Source organism: Geotrypetes seraphini, chromosome 6, assembly GCF_902459505.1.
Source record: "Geotrypetes seraphini chromosome 6, aGeoSer1.1, whole genome shotgun sequence".
Lineage (NCBI taxonomy): Eukaryota > Metazoa > Chordata > Amphibia > Gymnophiona > Dermophiidae > Geotrypetes > Geotrypetes seraphini.
Window position 1 is genome coordinate 76,747,500 of NC_047089.1, and position 17,382 is coordinate 76,764,881.

The following is a 17,382-nucleotide window of genomic DNA, read 5'->3' on the forward strand; positions in this document are numbered from 1 at the left end:
CTGGCTTGTGAAGCAGTTTTCCCTGTTAGCTATCTCAGTTCCAAGGACTTACAGAATTGGGGTAGGAGCCCTGAAGATCTGAGGGTTGGGATTCAGAGGGAGCTTGTTAAAGCTGAGTAATAAAAAAGGGGAACCAGCAATTCTGTGGCCCAACAGTGGGAAGGACTGAAACTGATTATTGCTGGAATAACAAGAGCCTGTAGTAAGGCTTTATTTCTTTTTCCTTTTCATGATTGAAGTTTGCCTTACCATGTGAAATGTGAGTGCCTGGTGAAGAAACCGGATTTTTGGATTGAAAGTCCAGGACTCAAGAGTATTCTTGAGGACTTCTTTTCGGGACTAGTGTTGTGCTCTTACTGAGACTGTGGTTCAGGGCAGGGTGAAGCCCTAGAACCTTGACTGTGAACTTACCTATCCTAAACACTGCTGTGCTTTCATTGAACTGTTTGAAAGATAAAAATCTGTTTTTTTTTTCTTTGGAGAAAAAGGAAGCTTATGCACTAGTGCTTCTTTATATGATTTTTGGTTTTCTACTCATTGGGTTTTGGAGATAAATTAAACTTTGGACATTGTTTTTGATTTGACGTGGCTCGCTGTGCTTTATTGTTGCGAAGCCCAAAGTATTGGGACACCAGTGAGGTCTTCCACATTGGGAGCCACGCCAGGGTCGTGCTGCCACCTGTCGGTGGTCTTTCGCAAGCTTCTTGAGACCCCGGCAGGTGACAAAGCACAGGTAGAGCTTCTGATACTCCCTCACCATCTCGCCAAGTACAACAATTTGAAAATCAATCTGAACAATTTCAATCTAATCCAAAATTGTCACCTTAAATCAATGGCCCCTATATTATTTATCCTTTCAGTTCTCATGGTGACATTTCAGAATTCATACACAAATTAAAATGTGTTTGTCGCTACATCAAAAGTAAATAACGTATTATATTTCTCTCCTAGAAACAACGGTGCTCACTCTTCAATGATTAAATCTTAAAGAAAGATTATGTACTTACCCTGGTAAGCTCTTTTCCAGTAGATAGGTAAGACATTCTAGACAGATGGGTAGTGCCATGTACCATCTGCAGAAGGAATCCAATTCGGATTTTTCCTTTTACCTCTGCTGTACTTCTCTGGGCTCCTTAGCTCCACCTGCAGTTAGTACTCAAGCACTGAGAGCCACCAAATAAACGTGAAATAGAGATACCTGTAACAAACAGGCTCAAAATCAAACTGTTCTGCTCAAGAAATAAAATCAAATAGTAATGTTAACCACCATTTTGCCCATCACTGAAGTCAGGCTTACTGGTCTGTAATATCCCAGATCTTTCTTAGAATCCTTTAAAAAAATTGGCATAACATTGGCGACCCTCCAGTCTTCAGGTATCTGTTGGGTAACATTTGCTTCTTTGTGGATGATACCAAAATCTACAAAAGAATAGACGCCCCAGATGGTGTGAATAACATGAAGAAAGACCTAGTGAAGCTTGAAGAATGATCTAAAATTTGGCAGCTAAAATTTAATGCTAAAAGAATGCAAGGTCATGCATTTGGGCTGTAAAAACCCAAGGAATGGTACAGTTTAGGGGGGTAAAGAACTTATATGCATGACAGAAGAGCAGTATTTGGGTGTGATAGTATGTGATGGTCTTAAGGTGGCCAAACAGATTGAAAAGGTGACGGCAAAAGCTAGAAGAAAGCTAGGGTGCATAGGGAGAGGTATGACAAGTAGGGAAAAGAAGGTATTTATGACCCTGTATAAGACTTTGGTGAGACCTCATTTAGAATATTGTGTATAATTCTGGAGGCCACACCTTCAAAAAACATAAAAAGGATCGAGTTGGTCCAGAGGAAGGCTATTAAAATTGTGCATGGCCTTCATCATAAGGCTTATGGGAACAGACTTAAAGAGCTCAGTATGTATACTTTGGAGGAAAAGTGGGAGAGGGGAGATATGATAGAGATGTTTACCTACATGGCGTAAATGTTTCATTTGAAAGGAAGCTTTAGAATGAGAGGGCATAGGATGAAGTTAAGAAGTGATTAGGCTCAGGAGTAATCTAAGGAAATACTTTTTAATAGAAAGAGTTGTAGATGCGCAGAACAGTCTTCTGAAAGAGGTGGTGGAGACAGACTGTGTCCTGAATTCCAGAAAGCTTGGGATAGGCACATAGGAACACTTAGATGAAGAGATATTGGTTACTGCGGATGGGCAGACTGGCTCAGCTATTTGGCCTTTATCTACCATCATGTTTCTAATTTTCGTGGCTCCCAGTGATCTCGCCTGTTTGCAAGTACCATGTCACAGAGATTTTTCTCAGGGCGTCTGATGACAGTATGCTGGCTACAAGCTATCCCATCCTTCCACCTCTCGTTCTGCACCCTCTGCCAAAGAGACATAATGACGCCAGGCTGAGGGATGGTCCTCTACAGACTAGTATGACTAGTGGGTCTTAGATATTATTTGGTTGACCTACAAGCTGGAATTTGCCTGGCCTCTGGTGGATTGGTTTGTGGACTCTCCTACAGGTTTCCCGGACAAAGCCCTCAAGGTTCAAGCCATCGTTCAGCGCTAACTGGATATTCAAGCTATAGAGCTGGAGCCAGTGCCACCTGTACTCGGGTTCAGGCAGATACTCTATATACTTTATTGTGCCGAAGAAAGGCTCTGAAGATTGGAGGCCTATTCTGGATCTTCAGCACGTGAATGCGGCTCTCGAGGTTCCATGCTTTTGCAAGGAGACCACATACTCTGTTATTGCAACAGTGATCTCGGTAGAGTTTCTTGCTTCTCTGGATCTCACGGAGGTGTATTTGCATATTAACATTTTTCCAGCCCACCGTAAATTCTTGTGACTTCATGTTCTGGAACAACATTACCAATTCTCACCTCTGCCTAATGGGCTGGCGGCAGCTCCTCGGACCTTCACCAAGGAAAATGGATCTTCAGATTCGCCCTTACTCAGACGACTGATCAGAGCTCCTTTGTTGTCCGAGGGATAGCGCAAGGTGGAGCAGGTGTTCCAGGTGCTGGAGGACCTGGCCTGGATTGTGCACTACCTAAAGAGCAATCTGACACCCACACAATTGCTGGAATATCTTGGAATCCTCTTCGACACGGCTGTGGGCCTCATCTATCTACCAGAAGCCTGAAAATGTTCTGGTCCTGATACTGCCTCACACGCTCTGTCGTTTGTAAGTTAGATGCATCTGGGGGACAGTCTCTTTAGGAAGAAAGGATGCTCAAGCTCAGGTTTGTCCCAAAGAAATTGTCCATTTATTATGAGTTTTTCATCCATTTTTATACATGGGTCAGTTTTTTCAGCATATGACTATAGGAAAGACCATATTTGGTAACAGGATACATTAAGAAGAGATAGCAAATGTAAGGGGGGTTTTAGTGGGAAGTTTCCATCTAAGGTCTAGCAATGCTTCTTATCTCTCTAAAGCACAAGATGTAAGACACAGAGCTCAGAACACAAAGAGAAAATGGTCTTGTGATTTCTTGGCACATACAACCTGTTTTCAGCAGTTGAAATAGAAAACTTACAAGGAATATATGTGCCCCTTCAAAGCCCACAGGCAGAAACTGTGTGCCCAGATTTCTTCTCTTCTGGAGTAGCTGGCTCCTTTGGCATGGGACTATCTTCAAGTTCTGGGGTCCATAGTTACCACATTGAATGTTATGCCAATTTTTTTTAAAGGATTCTAAGAAAGATCCGGGATATTACAGACCAGTAAGCCTGACTTCAGTGATGGGCAAAATGGTGGAAACAATTATAAAAAATAAAATTGTGGAACACGTAGACAAACATAATTTAATGAGACAGTCAGCATGGGTTCAGCCGAGGGAGATCTTGCCTCACCAATTTGCTTGACTTCTTTGAAGGTGTGAATAAACATGTGGATAAAAGTCAGTTGATGTAGTTTCAGAAAGCTTTTGACAAAGTTCCTCATGAGAGGCTCCTGAGAAAATTAAAGGGTCATGGGATAGGTGGCAAAGTTCAGTTCTGGATTAGGAATTTATCAGATAGAAAACAGAGAGTAGGGATAAATGGTCATTTTTCTCAATGCAGGAGAGAAACAGTGGAGTACCACAGGGATCTGTACTGGGAACGGTGCTATTTAACTTATTTATACATGATCTGGAAATTGGGACGACAAGTGATATGATTAAATTTGAAAATAACAATAAACTGTTCAAAGATGTTAAAACGCATATAGATTGTGAAAAATTGCAGGCAGACCTTAGGAAACTGGAAGACTAGGTGTCCAAGTGGCAGATGAAATTTAATATGGACAAATGCAAAGTGATGCACAATGAGAAGAATAACTCAAATCACAGTTACCAGATGCTAGGGTCCACCTTGGGGGTTAACGTCTAAGAAAAGGATCTGGGTGTCATTGTAGACAATACAATGAAACCTTCCGCCCACTGTGCATCAGCAGCCAAAAAAGCAAAGATGCTAGGAATTATTTTGAAAGGGATGGTTAACAAGACTAAGAATGTTATAATGCTTCTGTATCGCTCCATGGTGCGACCTCACCTGGAGTATTGAGTTCAATTCTGGTCTCCTTATCTCAAGAAAGATATAGCAGCACTAGAAAAGGTTCAAAGAAGAGCAACCAAGATAACAAAGGAGAGATATGATTGAAGTCTACAAAATTCTGAGTGGAGCAGAACGGGTATTAGTAGGTCGATTTTTTATTCCTCAAAAATTACAAAGACTAGGGGACACTCGAACTTATAGGAAAATACTTTTAAAAGCAATAGGACAATATATTTTTTCACTCGGAGAATAGTTAAGCTCCGGAACTCATTGCCAGAAGTTGTGGTAAGAGTGAATAGCGTAGCTGGTTTTAAGAAAGGTTTGGACAATTTAATGGAGGAAAAGTCCATAGTCTGTTATTCAGAAAGACACTGCTTGCCCTAAATCAGTAGCATGGAATGTTGCTACTCTTTGGGTTTTGGCTAGGTACTAGTGACCTGAATTGGCCACCATGAGAATGGGCTACTGGGCTTGATGAACCACTGGGCTGACCCAGTAAGGCTATTCTTATGTTCTTTTGACAGCCCATCAGCATATCGTTTATAAAAATGTTTAAAAGAACAGCCCCAAGAACAGAACTTTGAGGCACACCACTGGTAATATCCCTTTCCTCAGAGCGATCTCCATTGACCACTACTCTTTGTCGCCTTCCACTCAACCAGTTCCTGACCCAGCCCGTTACTTTGGTACCCATCTCGAGAGCACTCAGTTTATTTAGTAGATATCTGTGTGGAACACTGTCAAAAGCTTTGCAAAACTCTAATTATGCATCTAGTGCACTCCCTCTATCCAACTCTCTGGTCATCCAGTAAAGAAACTGATCAGCTTCGTCTGACAAGACCTACCTCTAGTGAATCCATGTTGCCTCCGGTCCTGTAATCCACTGGATTCCAGAAACTTCACTATTCTCTGTTTTAAAAGCATTTCCATTAATTTGCTTACCATAGAAGTCAGATTTACCGGTCTATAGTTCCCTACTTCTTCCTTATTTCCACTTTTATGGAGAGGGACTACATTCACCCTTCTCCAGTCCTCCAGTACTACTCCCAACTCTAGAGAAGCATTGAAAAGGTCAGTCAGCGAAGCCACCAGAACTTCCCTAAGTTCCTTCAACACCCACAAATGTACACCATCTGGCCCCATCGTTTTGTCTACCTTTAATTTACCTCACAAACACAACCCTTTGAAAATATCAGGATCTATCACTCCTCCATCTCTATTTGCGTTTGTCTTCTGCGGTCCCGCTCCCGGCGCTTCAGCCATGAACACAGCACAGAAATATTTCTTAAGCAATTTAGACTTTTCTTTATTAGCTTCTTCATATTTCTTCCCATCTTTAAGTCTCAAAATGCCACTTTTGCTCTTCTTCCTATCACCAACAGCTTTGATGCCTAAATCAGCTGTGCCAAAGTGTCTCTGATGCACCACATCTACACAGCAGTCCAGCATATCCTTTTGCACTACACCACTTTCACTGGGTAGAGATGTGCATTTAGTCACTTGCGCAACCAAAGAATCCACCCTGGGCTGACTCAAAAGCTGCTAATACGCCTGTGGCCAGAGAATACAAGTGTGATATGGCTCTGGCTTTCTTAAGAGCACCTTCTGTAGAGTCATACTGATCCAAGACCAGATCCATCACAGAGTCCCTGATCTCCTGTCCCGGAAATCGCTACACTAAGGGGTTAGCAAGCTGATCATCCTCATCAGGATCCCCCAGATCAGGCTCACACAGCGTGAGAACAGTGGCTGGTTGAGCTAAAGACATATCCAAAGGAGAAACACCACCAAGATATCTCAGAGGCAGATTGGGACTGCACAGGGGAAGAACGCCAGCTTTGAATTCGTTCCACAAATGGTTCATATATTCTGAAAGTGTCTGGCACCTGGGGGGTAGAGTCACCCTTTGATTACTTAACTTTGTGTTTGTTAGGCTGCAAACTGTCCACAGCCAGGTGCATGAGCTAGCAGCCATGCCAAGCCCCAAAAGTAAAGAAAGCCACCCTCCGGGCTAGCCAAGAATTTAGTCACCTGCTTCAGCAGGGGAGAGGCTAAGCTTGGCACAAGGATGGCACAAGGACATTCTGAAAGCACTAAATTTGTGCAATCCTGGCAAGAATCCACATGAGGAGAGCTCAAGGACTCAATCCCAACAAGTTTTGAGGCAAAAATTGCAGTTTTGGAGAAGCAAGGAGCTTTAGAAAAAAAAGATTGCTACAAATCTAAGATGGCCACCATGAAAAAATTCACACCAAAATCGCAATATTTTTTACACTTACCAATATCAAAAAATGGCGATTTTTGCATTTACCAGGTGGGGGAAGACAGGGCAACTTGCAGAAACCTTGAAACCCCTACTTTTCAAACCTTCTCCAATTTGCCTCACAGGCTCTAACAGCCTGTACTCACTGTGACCTGTTTATAGATCTATGCTGCAGTCTGTCTCGGCTCTCTAACAGCAGCCGGATAAGAGAATCACTGCCTCATGCTGGGAATGCCTCTGCAAAACTGATCTTTGGGCTGCCAGTCAGACCCTAAGCCTGACTGCCCCTCCACCCCTGCGGACCGATGGACGTGCACTGGGAGAGGCTGAGGCAAGAAGATGCTGCGAAATCTCCTAAGGGTTCCCAACAATCTGCGTTCAAAGCCCTGCTTAACAGTAGGTGAGACCCTTTCAGGGATGGCCCTGAGCTCCAAAAAAAATTATGCAGGCTGGCTAACAGGTACCCATTGGAATTGGCCTGTCAGCTACAGACTCAAGTCTGTGTTCTCAAAGCAGGCAGAGCTGAATAAACTCTCTGAGCACCAGAAACCCTGAGAAAGTGACAAAAAAATACACCAGATAAAATAATAAAGTGTGTAGAGCACAACAAACACTCCTGCAGGCATGTGTACAGAAGAGAAGACCTGCAGGTGGAGCTAAGGAGCCTAGTAAAATCCAGAGTGGATTCCTTCTACAGATGGCATGTGTCCATGGGGGCACTACCAATCTGTCTAGACTGTCTCACCTATTGCACTGGAATAGATAATTGCTACATACTTCCAAGGAAATTCAATTTTATTTTAGTTACTTAAAAAAAATGAACCAGTAAACTACAAAAATATAATGGAAAGAGAATGTAAATTTATGTAAATATTAAAATACATGATGTCTGTTATTCACACTAAGGGCTCATTTTACAAAAGCGGGCTAGCGGTTTTAGCGCGTGCTAGCCGCTACTGCCTCCTTTTAAGCAGGCAGTAATTTTTCGGCTAGCATGCACTAATCTTGTGCGCAAGCTGAAAACGCTAACGCACCTTAGTAAAAGGAGCCCTAAGAGTTTTGACTTAAAAATTCTCTCTGCATAACAAAAAATAAAAGCAACTGAATAGAAATAGGCTATTTAAAAATAATATTTTAAGAAATTATATAAATACTTACATGCTCTCATCTCCTACAATGCATATGGCAGAAAGAAGTTTCACAATGTCAGTCATCATATTGGGTTGTCTGGGGTCAATAGCTTTGGCTAGTAATGAAAGACTCCTTGCTTCTCCCATGATTCTTTCCAAGCCATACTACATTCATAAAGAGTAAAGTTAAGAAACAAATATTGCAAAAACAAAAATTAAATTTAATATGTTTTCATTTTATGAGTATGAATTGTCATTAATTGATTTAACTGCTAAATCTAATTTAATCTTTGATTTTTTATACCGATTCATCCTAACAGGAGGGCTCAACTCGGTTAACAAAATATTAATAAAATTATACAGTTGATTAGAACAGAAACTAGATCTTTTAGGCCAGAATTTTATCTTTTATGATTATTTGAAAAAATAGGGATCATTAGTAAATTTCTGAAATAAATATGTCTTTTTCAGCACTTTACGAAAAGTGGGTAGATGAGAGAGAACTCTAATTATAGAAGGAAGGTTAGTCCAAACTTATACGAATAAAAAAAAGAAAATGATCGACAAAAATTGGTCATAGTTTTTATTTCTTTAACAGTGGAAAAGCCAAGTTTACATTTCCGAGAGCTACTGTAATAGCAATATATCAAGATTAGTACATTTTGGATTGTATTTTGAATGTTATTTGTCTCTTACTCAGGCTCATTGAACACCATTAATCTTGTATCTTTCTACTCCCTTCTCTCTCCTAATAGTTACTATGTTTCATTTTTTATATTGATTTTATTTTACGATTGTAACCTAGGCCACCTTGTTTGTTCTTCCATGTTGATCTTTGCCCCTTTATTGTTAATTTTATATTATAAACAGCTTAGACTTTTTTCAGAATTTCTGTAGTAAATGAAAGTTTATCTTTACCATCAACAAGAATTCTAAAACGTCCAAGCATATCTACAAATAGGGTCCTCCAACCAGTACTTAAGATACACCAAGCAATTTGGTTTTTCAGGATATTCACAATGAATTTGAATTAGATAGATTTGCATGATGCCTTCTTTGTATGCAGATCTTTCTCATGCATATTCATTGTGGATATCCTAGATGTAGGAACTGCTTCTCTAAACCATCACGCTTTTGGATGCCATTATTTATTTTAAAAAATTTATTTTCTGCCTACAACCTAGGTGGATTACAATAAAATAAACACAGAATATTTCACATAATCTTCACAACAAAACAAATAGCAACAAGTAGGCCTTATACATCATTCCCTCTTCTAAAACTTCAATTATGAAATCTCACAAAGACATTTCAAATAAAAATGAATATTCCACAACATTTTGCTCTAGAAAAAAAGCTTGTACAAATTAGTAAGTTTTCAATTTCTTTTTCAAAGATTTTAACTCCCAAGGCAGCGCATAAATTTGCTTCTTATATACTTGTTAGGGTGAAAATTATCCTAGCCAAATGGTGGAAACAACAAACATTGACACCAGAGAATATGGTGTTTGTTAAATTGGATTACCATATTTCCCCACATATACACCACACCCATGTATAGGCCGCAGAAAAGGGTGGCCTATGTTTAAAAACCAAAAGATAAGCCTCCCCATGGTATTAGCCGCGGCTTAACTTCCGGTATCTCCCCTGCCTTTTAACATTATCCCCCACCCCCACCACCTTTATCAGAGCCTCCTGGACGGCAAATCTCCAGAGGTGTAGGGCAACCGCGATCTCTTCAGCATCTGGCCTGACACCCACACCACTCGCTGAATGGCCGACATCAACTCTCGCAGGACTCACGAGAACTGATGTCAGTCACTCAGCAAGCAATTGGTACATAGTCTTCTTCTGGTAATGATTCTGCAGTATATACAATTTGTTTTAGGTTCTTACAATCTCTGATCTTGTACTGGTGGGATATTATGGGTTTCATCTTCCTATTTTCTTCAATCACACCTGGGACCTCTAGTATATCCATTCTTGATGGTATCTTGTCTGGCTGGAGTTCTTGAGTCGAGCGGGAGTTGTGTTTGATTTTTAGTCAGCAAGCTCTACTGAATGTTATTTTAGTTCATGTTGGGATGGCATAAGTCGAATTGCAGCTATTTTGGGAGGCTCCATCCATTACAGTGTTCTCCCTAAGGCCTTTTAGCCAGGCACTCCGCCCGGCTAATTTAGATGACCACCCGGCTATCATCCGATCGTGAATTCTGCTGCTGCAGCCGTTGCTCAACATTAAAAAAAAAAAAAAACAACTTCTTGGAGATTTCACGCCTTAGCCCGTAGCGAGCTTATGCTCCGGAGCTCTAACATGTGCGTGCCGGCTTCCCTTCTATTCTCTCCAAAACCGGAAGTTATGTCCGGGGGGGGGGGGATAGAAGAGAAGGGAAGCTGGCACGCACATGTTAGAGCCCCGGAGCATGCGTTCGCTACGGGCTAAGGCGGGAGACAGGTCAGTGAAGCTTACAATTTGCTTTTCTTGCTGCTGGGTCCTGCCTACTTTCTGTTTCCGCGAAGGCAGGACCTGGCAGCATTTCTCTAGAACAGGGGTGCCCAAAAGGTCGATCACAATCTTGGGCCAATCAGTCTTCCTCTCCCCGACGTCAATTCTGCCGTCAGAGAAGAAGTTCTGGCCAGCCAATCACTGCCTAGCTGGGCCGGAACTTCCTCTCTGACGGCAGAATTGACATCGGGGAGATGAATGCTGGTCGGCCTGATGCAGGGAAGCAGAGACAGCTTGGGGCGGCGGCGGCTTTGGGGACTGTTATCCGATGGCGGTAGCGGCTTGGGGGCTTGTTCCCCGATGGCAGCAGCAGTGGTTTGGGGGAGGGCAGGGAGAAAGAAAGAGAGCGGGCAGGCAGGGAGACAAAAGGAATGAAGAGAAACAGAAAAAAAGAAAGGGGGCATGAAGAGAGAAAAAAAGAAAGGGAGGCAGGGAGAAAGAAAGGGCAGTGAGAGAGGAAGAAAAAAAGTTTGGGGAGGGAATGAGGTCTGGAGGAGAGGAAGCATATAGGCTGAAAGAAGGGAAGAAAGATTGGATGCACAGTCAGAAGAAGAAAGTGCAACCAGAGACTCATGAAATCACCAGACAACAAGGTAAGAAAAATGATTCTATTTTAAATTTAGTGATCAAAATGTGTCTGAATTTATATCTGCTGTCTATATTTTACACTATGGTCCCCTTTTACTAAACCGCAATAGTGTTTTTTAGCGCAGGGAGCCTATGAGCGTCGAGAGTAGCACTGGGCATTCAGCGCAGCTCCCTGCACTAAAAACTGCTATTGTGGTTTAGTAAAAAGGGAGGGGGCGCATTTGTCTATTTTTGTATGGTTGTTACTGAGGTGACAGTGCGTAGAGTCATCTGTTTTGACCTCTTTTAAAAAAAACCAGAATAGGAATGATAACTAACATTTTCTATGTGTACAGTGTGCTTTGTGTTTTTTTTTAAATTTTATTGTTGGTAGATCATTTTGACTTGGTCATTTTAAAAGTAGCTCGCAAGCCCAAAAAGTGTGGGCACCCCTGCTCTAGAACATTGCTCCTTAGTTTTATCAAGTGGTGCAGTGAGAGGCCAGCACTTTACATCTTATCACCTCATTCTTTCTTTTTTCTCCTCATGTACAGCACGGTTCTTTATTCTAAGCAGCTCTAGCACTAACAATACTACGGGTGCCTCATGCTACTTTCATTACCACTTGCAGTCAGGTTCTGCATTTTATCATGGTTTTGGTTTTTTATTTAGTTTTTCACCAGTATTTTCATTTATTTATTAAAGCAGCCTTTTTTAACAGCCCGATGCACCTCCCCTATCAGTGTGCATCCAATCCACTGCCGACACTTTTTTGGCGCCTCTTTCAACAGATCAAATATCATAGCCCCACTGTCTGTCACGTGTTCACATTTATTCTGCGTACGAGTTTATCTCATCAGTACAGAGACCTTTTAGGTAAGTACATTTTACTCTCCCTTTTTTACTTTCCCGAGTGCTGTGGTTTTATTCTTTGGTTTTAATAGAAGCTCATTTGAACAATAATTTAGATCTTTCCCAGGTTTCACTTTTCATCTACCCAGTCGGCTTGTCTTTGAGCTACTATCGGCTTATGTTTTCAAGATACACTCTGTATTATCAGCTGTTCATTTCCCATACATTTACTTTTGCCCTGTTTAGGTCTATATAGTCTAGGCATACTGTTTGTAACCAGCCATCATTTTAAGTATGTATATGCCCTATTTTAGGAGGGGGGAGGTTTAAGTTCTTTTAGCATGTTATTTCATTAATTCTGAGTTCGGTTTACAACATGTTGTTCTTGGTTTTTAGTTTACACATTATTTATTCTTTTCTATGACATGCTTGCATCGCAATTTTACTCAAAAGTATAAATAGGTATCCATATTTCCATTCAAGTTTCATCACAGTGCTCTGGTTTTGGCTCCAGTATTTATCACTTCTGTCCACCAGGTCTGGCTATCCGTTACTGTCTCATATTTTAAAGACTCACTCGTTATAATTAGCAGTGATCCACACGTCTCTTCATAATGGACATGTCGAATTTTAGCATTTGAATCTTAGTACTATGGGTTTGGACTTTTCTGGTTTCCTTTCTATAGTCTGCTTTTCGTCTGGAGTCTTGAGTTTAGAATTACATTTTATGACATTTTTGTGGTTATAATTGTATGACATGTCTAAATCATTCAAGTTATCCATTCTTTTTATTATTTTTTGTCCCCTCATACAGTGGCAGACCGAAGCAGAGTTGGCAGTCGCACTGAAGTGCAGGAAGGTCTCACGCTGACTGCATTTGCCGCCTCTGCCTTCGGAAGACATAAGTGACAACAGAAGGGGTGGACCGGCAGCTGTAATCATTGCAGAACCTTGCCGCAACTCCCTGTGTCTGCTGGCCCACCCCCACCAATGTCACTTACATCTTCCAGAGGCAACAGAAGCAGTCATCATGGGAGGGAGAAAGGAGCATAGAAGGGTGGTGGAGGGAGAAAAAGGGGGTCAGGATGGTATGGAAGGGTGGTGGAGGGAGAGAAAGGGGGCAGATGCTGATGGAAGTGTGGAAAGGGAAAGGAGAGAGTGAAATGCCAGACCATGGGGGTGTGGGAGAGGGAAGGGAAGAAGAGGAGAGAGATGCCAGACCATTGGAGGAGGGAAGGGAAGAAGATGGATGCCAGACTAATAGGGGTGAAGGGAGAGATGGAAGAGGAATACAAGGAGAGAAGATGCCATATAGAAGGAGCAGAGAGAGGGTAGACAGTAGATGAAAGGGAGAGTGACAAGACTATGAGGAAAGCAGAAACCAGAGAAGACAATGTAGAAAAAAATTATATTTATTTATTTTTTTGCTTTAGGGGAGATGCATTGCTGTTTCTGTGGTGTTGCATTGTATGCAGAGTCCAGCTTCTTGGTGGTTCAATTAAACCTTTGTCTATGTTTTTCTATTTTATCCTCCCTTTTACAAAACTGTAGAACATTTTTTTAGCACCGGCCATGGTGGTAATTGCTCAGAATTCTATGAAAGTCTGAGCTGTTTCCACCATGGCTAAAAACTACATTACAGTTTTGTAAAAGGGAGAGGGGTTAGTTTGTGGTTACATATTCCATACTAGGCGAAGGTGTTTTCTGTGTTCTATGTGCTCAAAAGACATGGTTTTCAGTTAGGATTGACTGTGTAGGATTGATCTGTACTAGTCTGGCTTGTTTAGTTCTACAATGGGTGTATTGATGTACTGCTTACTGCAGTATGTAAGATGCTGCCTTTTCCTAGGTACACTCTTGTGTGATGTGTGGATTGTTACTAAAAATCATGTTTTTCATACAGATGGGGGGGTGTCAAAAAATGATGGGCCTCGGGTGTCACATATGCTAGGTACACCACTGCCTTCATAGTTTATATCTAATCCACAAGCCTGCTTTTAGGACCTACAGGGTATGTATCCCTCTGATTCATGACAATTTCACTTCTCATGTTATCTTATCCATTCTTTTTATTATACAACTGCCCAGATAAGCATCATTCTTTGATGTGATTGGATCTTGAAAACTAACGGCAACAGTGTTCTCCCCAGAAATTTTTTCCAGCCATGAAAAACATTTGCTGCATTTAGTGTGCCACAAAAAACATTTGCTTCGTTTAGTGTGCCAGAGTTAAAAAAGTTTGAGAGACGCTGCTCTATACCATTTGAAAGCGGGCAAATATCTAATTATTCACTTTTAGAATTGGATACTTCTTAAATTTAATAAAAATATTATGGAACAAGTGTCAAACCTTAAGAAAGGCAGTCATATTGAGCACTGGAAAATAAGTAATAATAATTAACTAATACAAATAGTATACATTTAGGGCTCCTTTTACTAAGCTGCCATAGTGGTTTTACCATGCTTTAGTTCTAGCCATGTAGCGCGGCAATTCTGCACGCGCTAAAAACGCTATTGCAGCTTAGTAAAAGGAGCCTTTAATTTTCCCCACCATTAAATTTCCCCATCCCGCCCGACTACTTTTTCATGCCACCCGGCTGGAAAAAATTTCTGGGGAGAACACTGCATTAGTCTTACTTAATTAGAATTATGCTTATTAGTGTCAGGCTTGATATTGAGATAGATGACAGGAGCCTATGGGAGACTTTTACAGGTTGTGAGACCTATTCCTGCATTTTGCTGGAGTTGCTGAAGTCACGGGCTTGTACAAACTGGTTTCAGTTCAGATGCTGAGATGCTAATGTGTGGCATGTGAGTGTGTAAATTTCTTGCTGCGAAGTTTCTTAAGGACACCAACCAGTGCTGGAAAGACAATGAGCTATTTGACAGTGCTGAAAGCAAATGCAAGTCAGCAGGACATTCCATCCGGGAACCTAAGAACTGATAAAGTGATGCCAGGCTAATGCACTGATACTGATGTACCCGTGTGAAGAATGGAAACTTCAAGAAGAAGAAAGTTCCAGAAGCTATGTCTGTCCAGGGCCCCCCAGGGAAGAATGGAGGCGTGGACTAGGAGAGGGTTAGATAGGCAAGTTGGTCTGCTCCAATAGGGTGATACATATTCACAGCCAGGAGAATGGTCTAAGACAAAGACACTTTCTGTATAAAACCCCCATGCCTTGGCAGAGTTTCTTTAGAGAATCTGCGCCATACTTACAGAAATATGCTGGCACTGTTTGTATGAGGTCTTTTTTCTCTCCATTGTATATGTCCAAACTGATTTATTTCTGATTTGACAAATATAATACTTATTACTAGAATAAAAAGTTATTTGCTTTGGAATATACAATGTAATCTTGTGGGTTTTATTCCTTCACGACGGATCCCCAGTGACGTAAAGTAAGCAGCCTTTTACTTCAATATCAAACATAGAAATACAGACGGCAGAAAAGGGCCATCGGTCCAACAAGTCTGCCCACTCAAATAACTCTCTCCCCTAAACACTCCCTCGAAGTGACCCCCACATATTTGTCCCATTTTTTTTTTCTTAAAATTGAGCACGTTGTTGGCCTCAACTACCTGAAGTGGAAGATAATTCCAACGATCAACCACCCTTCCGGTGAATAAATACTTCCTGATGTCACCATGAAATCTCCCACCCTTGATTTTTAACGGATACCTTCTTGTAGTCGTAAGTCCTGTGAGGAAAAAGATGTCTTCTTCCACCTCAATATGGCCAATAACATATTTGAACGTCTCTATCATGTCTCCCCTCTCTCTGCGTTCTTTGAGAGTGTATAGCTGCAACTTACCTAGGCGTTCTTCATATGGGAGATCCTTGAGTCCTGAGACCATCCTAGTGGCCATTCGCTGAACCGATTCCATTCTCAGCACATCCTTTTGATAGTGTGGCCTCCAAAATTGAACACAATATTCCAGATGGGGTCTCACCATGGACCTGTACAACGGCATTATAACTTCAGGCTTTCGGCTGACAAAACTTCTTTGGATGTAACCCAGCATTTGTCTAGCCTTGGATGAAGCTTTCTCCACTTGATTGGCAGTCTTCATACCTTCACTAATGATTACTCCCAGGTCCCGTTCTGCAACAGTTCTTGTTAAAGTCTCACCATTTATGGTGTAAGTTCTGCATGGATTTCCACTACCAAGGTGCATAACCTTGCACTTTTTGGCATTAAAACTCAGTTGCCAAATATTAGACCATTTTTCCAGTAAAAGTAGGTCCTGCGTCATAGTGTCGGGCACGGTTACTCTGCCCACTACGTTGCACAGTTTAGCGTCATCGGCAAATAACGAAATTTTACCTCAAAGTCCCTGAGGCAGGTCCTGTACAAAGATATTAAATAGGATTGGACCCAAGACCGAGCCCTGCGGCACTCCACTAATCACTTCTGACGTTTCGGAGGGAGCACCATTCATCACCACCCTTTGAAGACTGCCTCTGAGCCAGTCTTTAACCCATGCAGTCAATGTTTCTCCTAATCCCAACAAACTCATCTTGTTCAATAACCTACAGTGTGGGACACTATCAAAAGCCTTACTGAAGTCCAAATACACAACATCCAGTTTATTTTGAATCATATTCTGTGGACTATAATTGTAGGATTAAAGGCTTTAAGTGAACATAATTCTGGTAAACCTCTCTAGAAAACAATGCATTTTTAGGGTAAGGCCTTAAATCAAAATATTTCTGGTAGAATTTCTACTAAATATTATAATACATCTAGCAAACATTGAATCTTTAAGGTTAAGGCTTATAAGTCAGCACACTTCTAGTAACTGTTCTGGTATACTCTATCACTACAAGATTAGTCTTTAGACAGAATACTTTAAGCACTCATTTCTAGCACTCCCTACTAGTAATTCTTCTAGTAAACTCTATAGTTTCAAGATTATACACTTTAAAACAGAATATTTCAAGCAATCCTGTCTAGCACACACAACTGTGGTAAAATTAAGGTTTTTGAAAAGACATTTCTTATCTGCAGTTGTTTCTTTTACTCACAGTCCTCTTGGTCTATACAAAGGCCTTTTGGCATGGCCCTTCAGTGGTACAGGCCCGCCTGTCATGCGGCTCTTTAAAGGGCCAATTGAGACCTGGAAGGTGGTAGGCAGGGCCTCAAACAATTCAGCACTTAACTAGAAGTGAGCCATTGCACCAAATTTAATGTAGTTAATTACACCAGGCCTTTAGTTTACTAATAGGTTGATTCTGAGCTCATCTATTTGCTTCGAGTCACTTCTCTGACTTTTTCATGAAATAATCTACAATCTATTGAAATTTGAAGTCCAATAAGCATAATTCAAATTTATAGTGAATAATAAACAAGGACAACAAAACTAGCAAACAGGAAGTATAACATACCTTGTTGTTCATAAAAGCCTTCAAACATTGCACAACTTTATGCTGAATCTTCTTTTCTATTTTTCCTTGACTGTATTAAAAGATTATAAATGAATAATTTTAATAGTTGACAAATGCATCAGCTATATGTTATTTTA

At 41.1% G+C, this 17,382-nt stretch overlaps 1 protein-coding gene across 5 annotated transcripts in view; it reads right to left on the reverse strand.

Moving 5' to 3' along the window:
• DIAPH3 (diaphanous related formin 3) overlaps positions 1–17,382 on the reverse strand; it is a 394,284-nt gene that overhangs the window by 335,694 nt on the left and 41,208 nt on the right. For all 5 annotated transcript variants that reach the window (XM_033949909.1, XM_033949907.1, XM_033949908.1 and 2 more), the window contains 2 exons: positions 17,246–17,315; positions 7,963–8,099 (listed from right to left, as the gene is read on the reverse strand). In XM_033949909.1, coding sequence (XP_033805800.1) covers positions 7,963–8,099; positions 17,246–17,315 — 207 coding nt within the window. The remainder of the gene's footprint in view (positions 1–7,962; positions 8,100–17,245; positions 17,316–17,382) is intronic.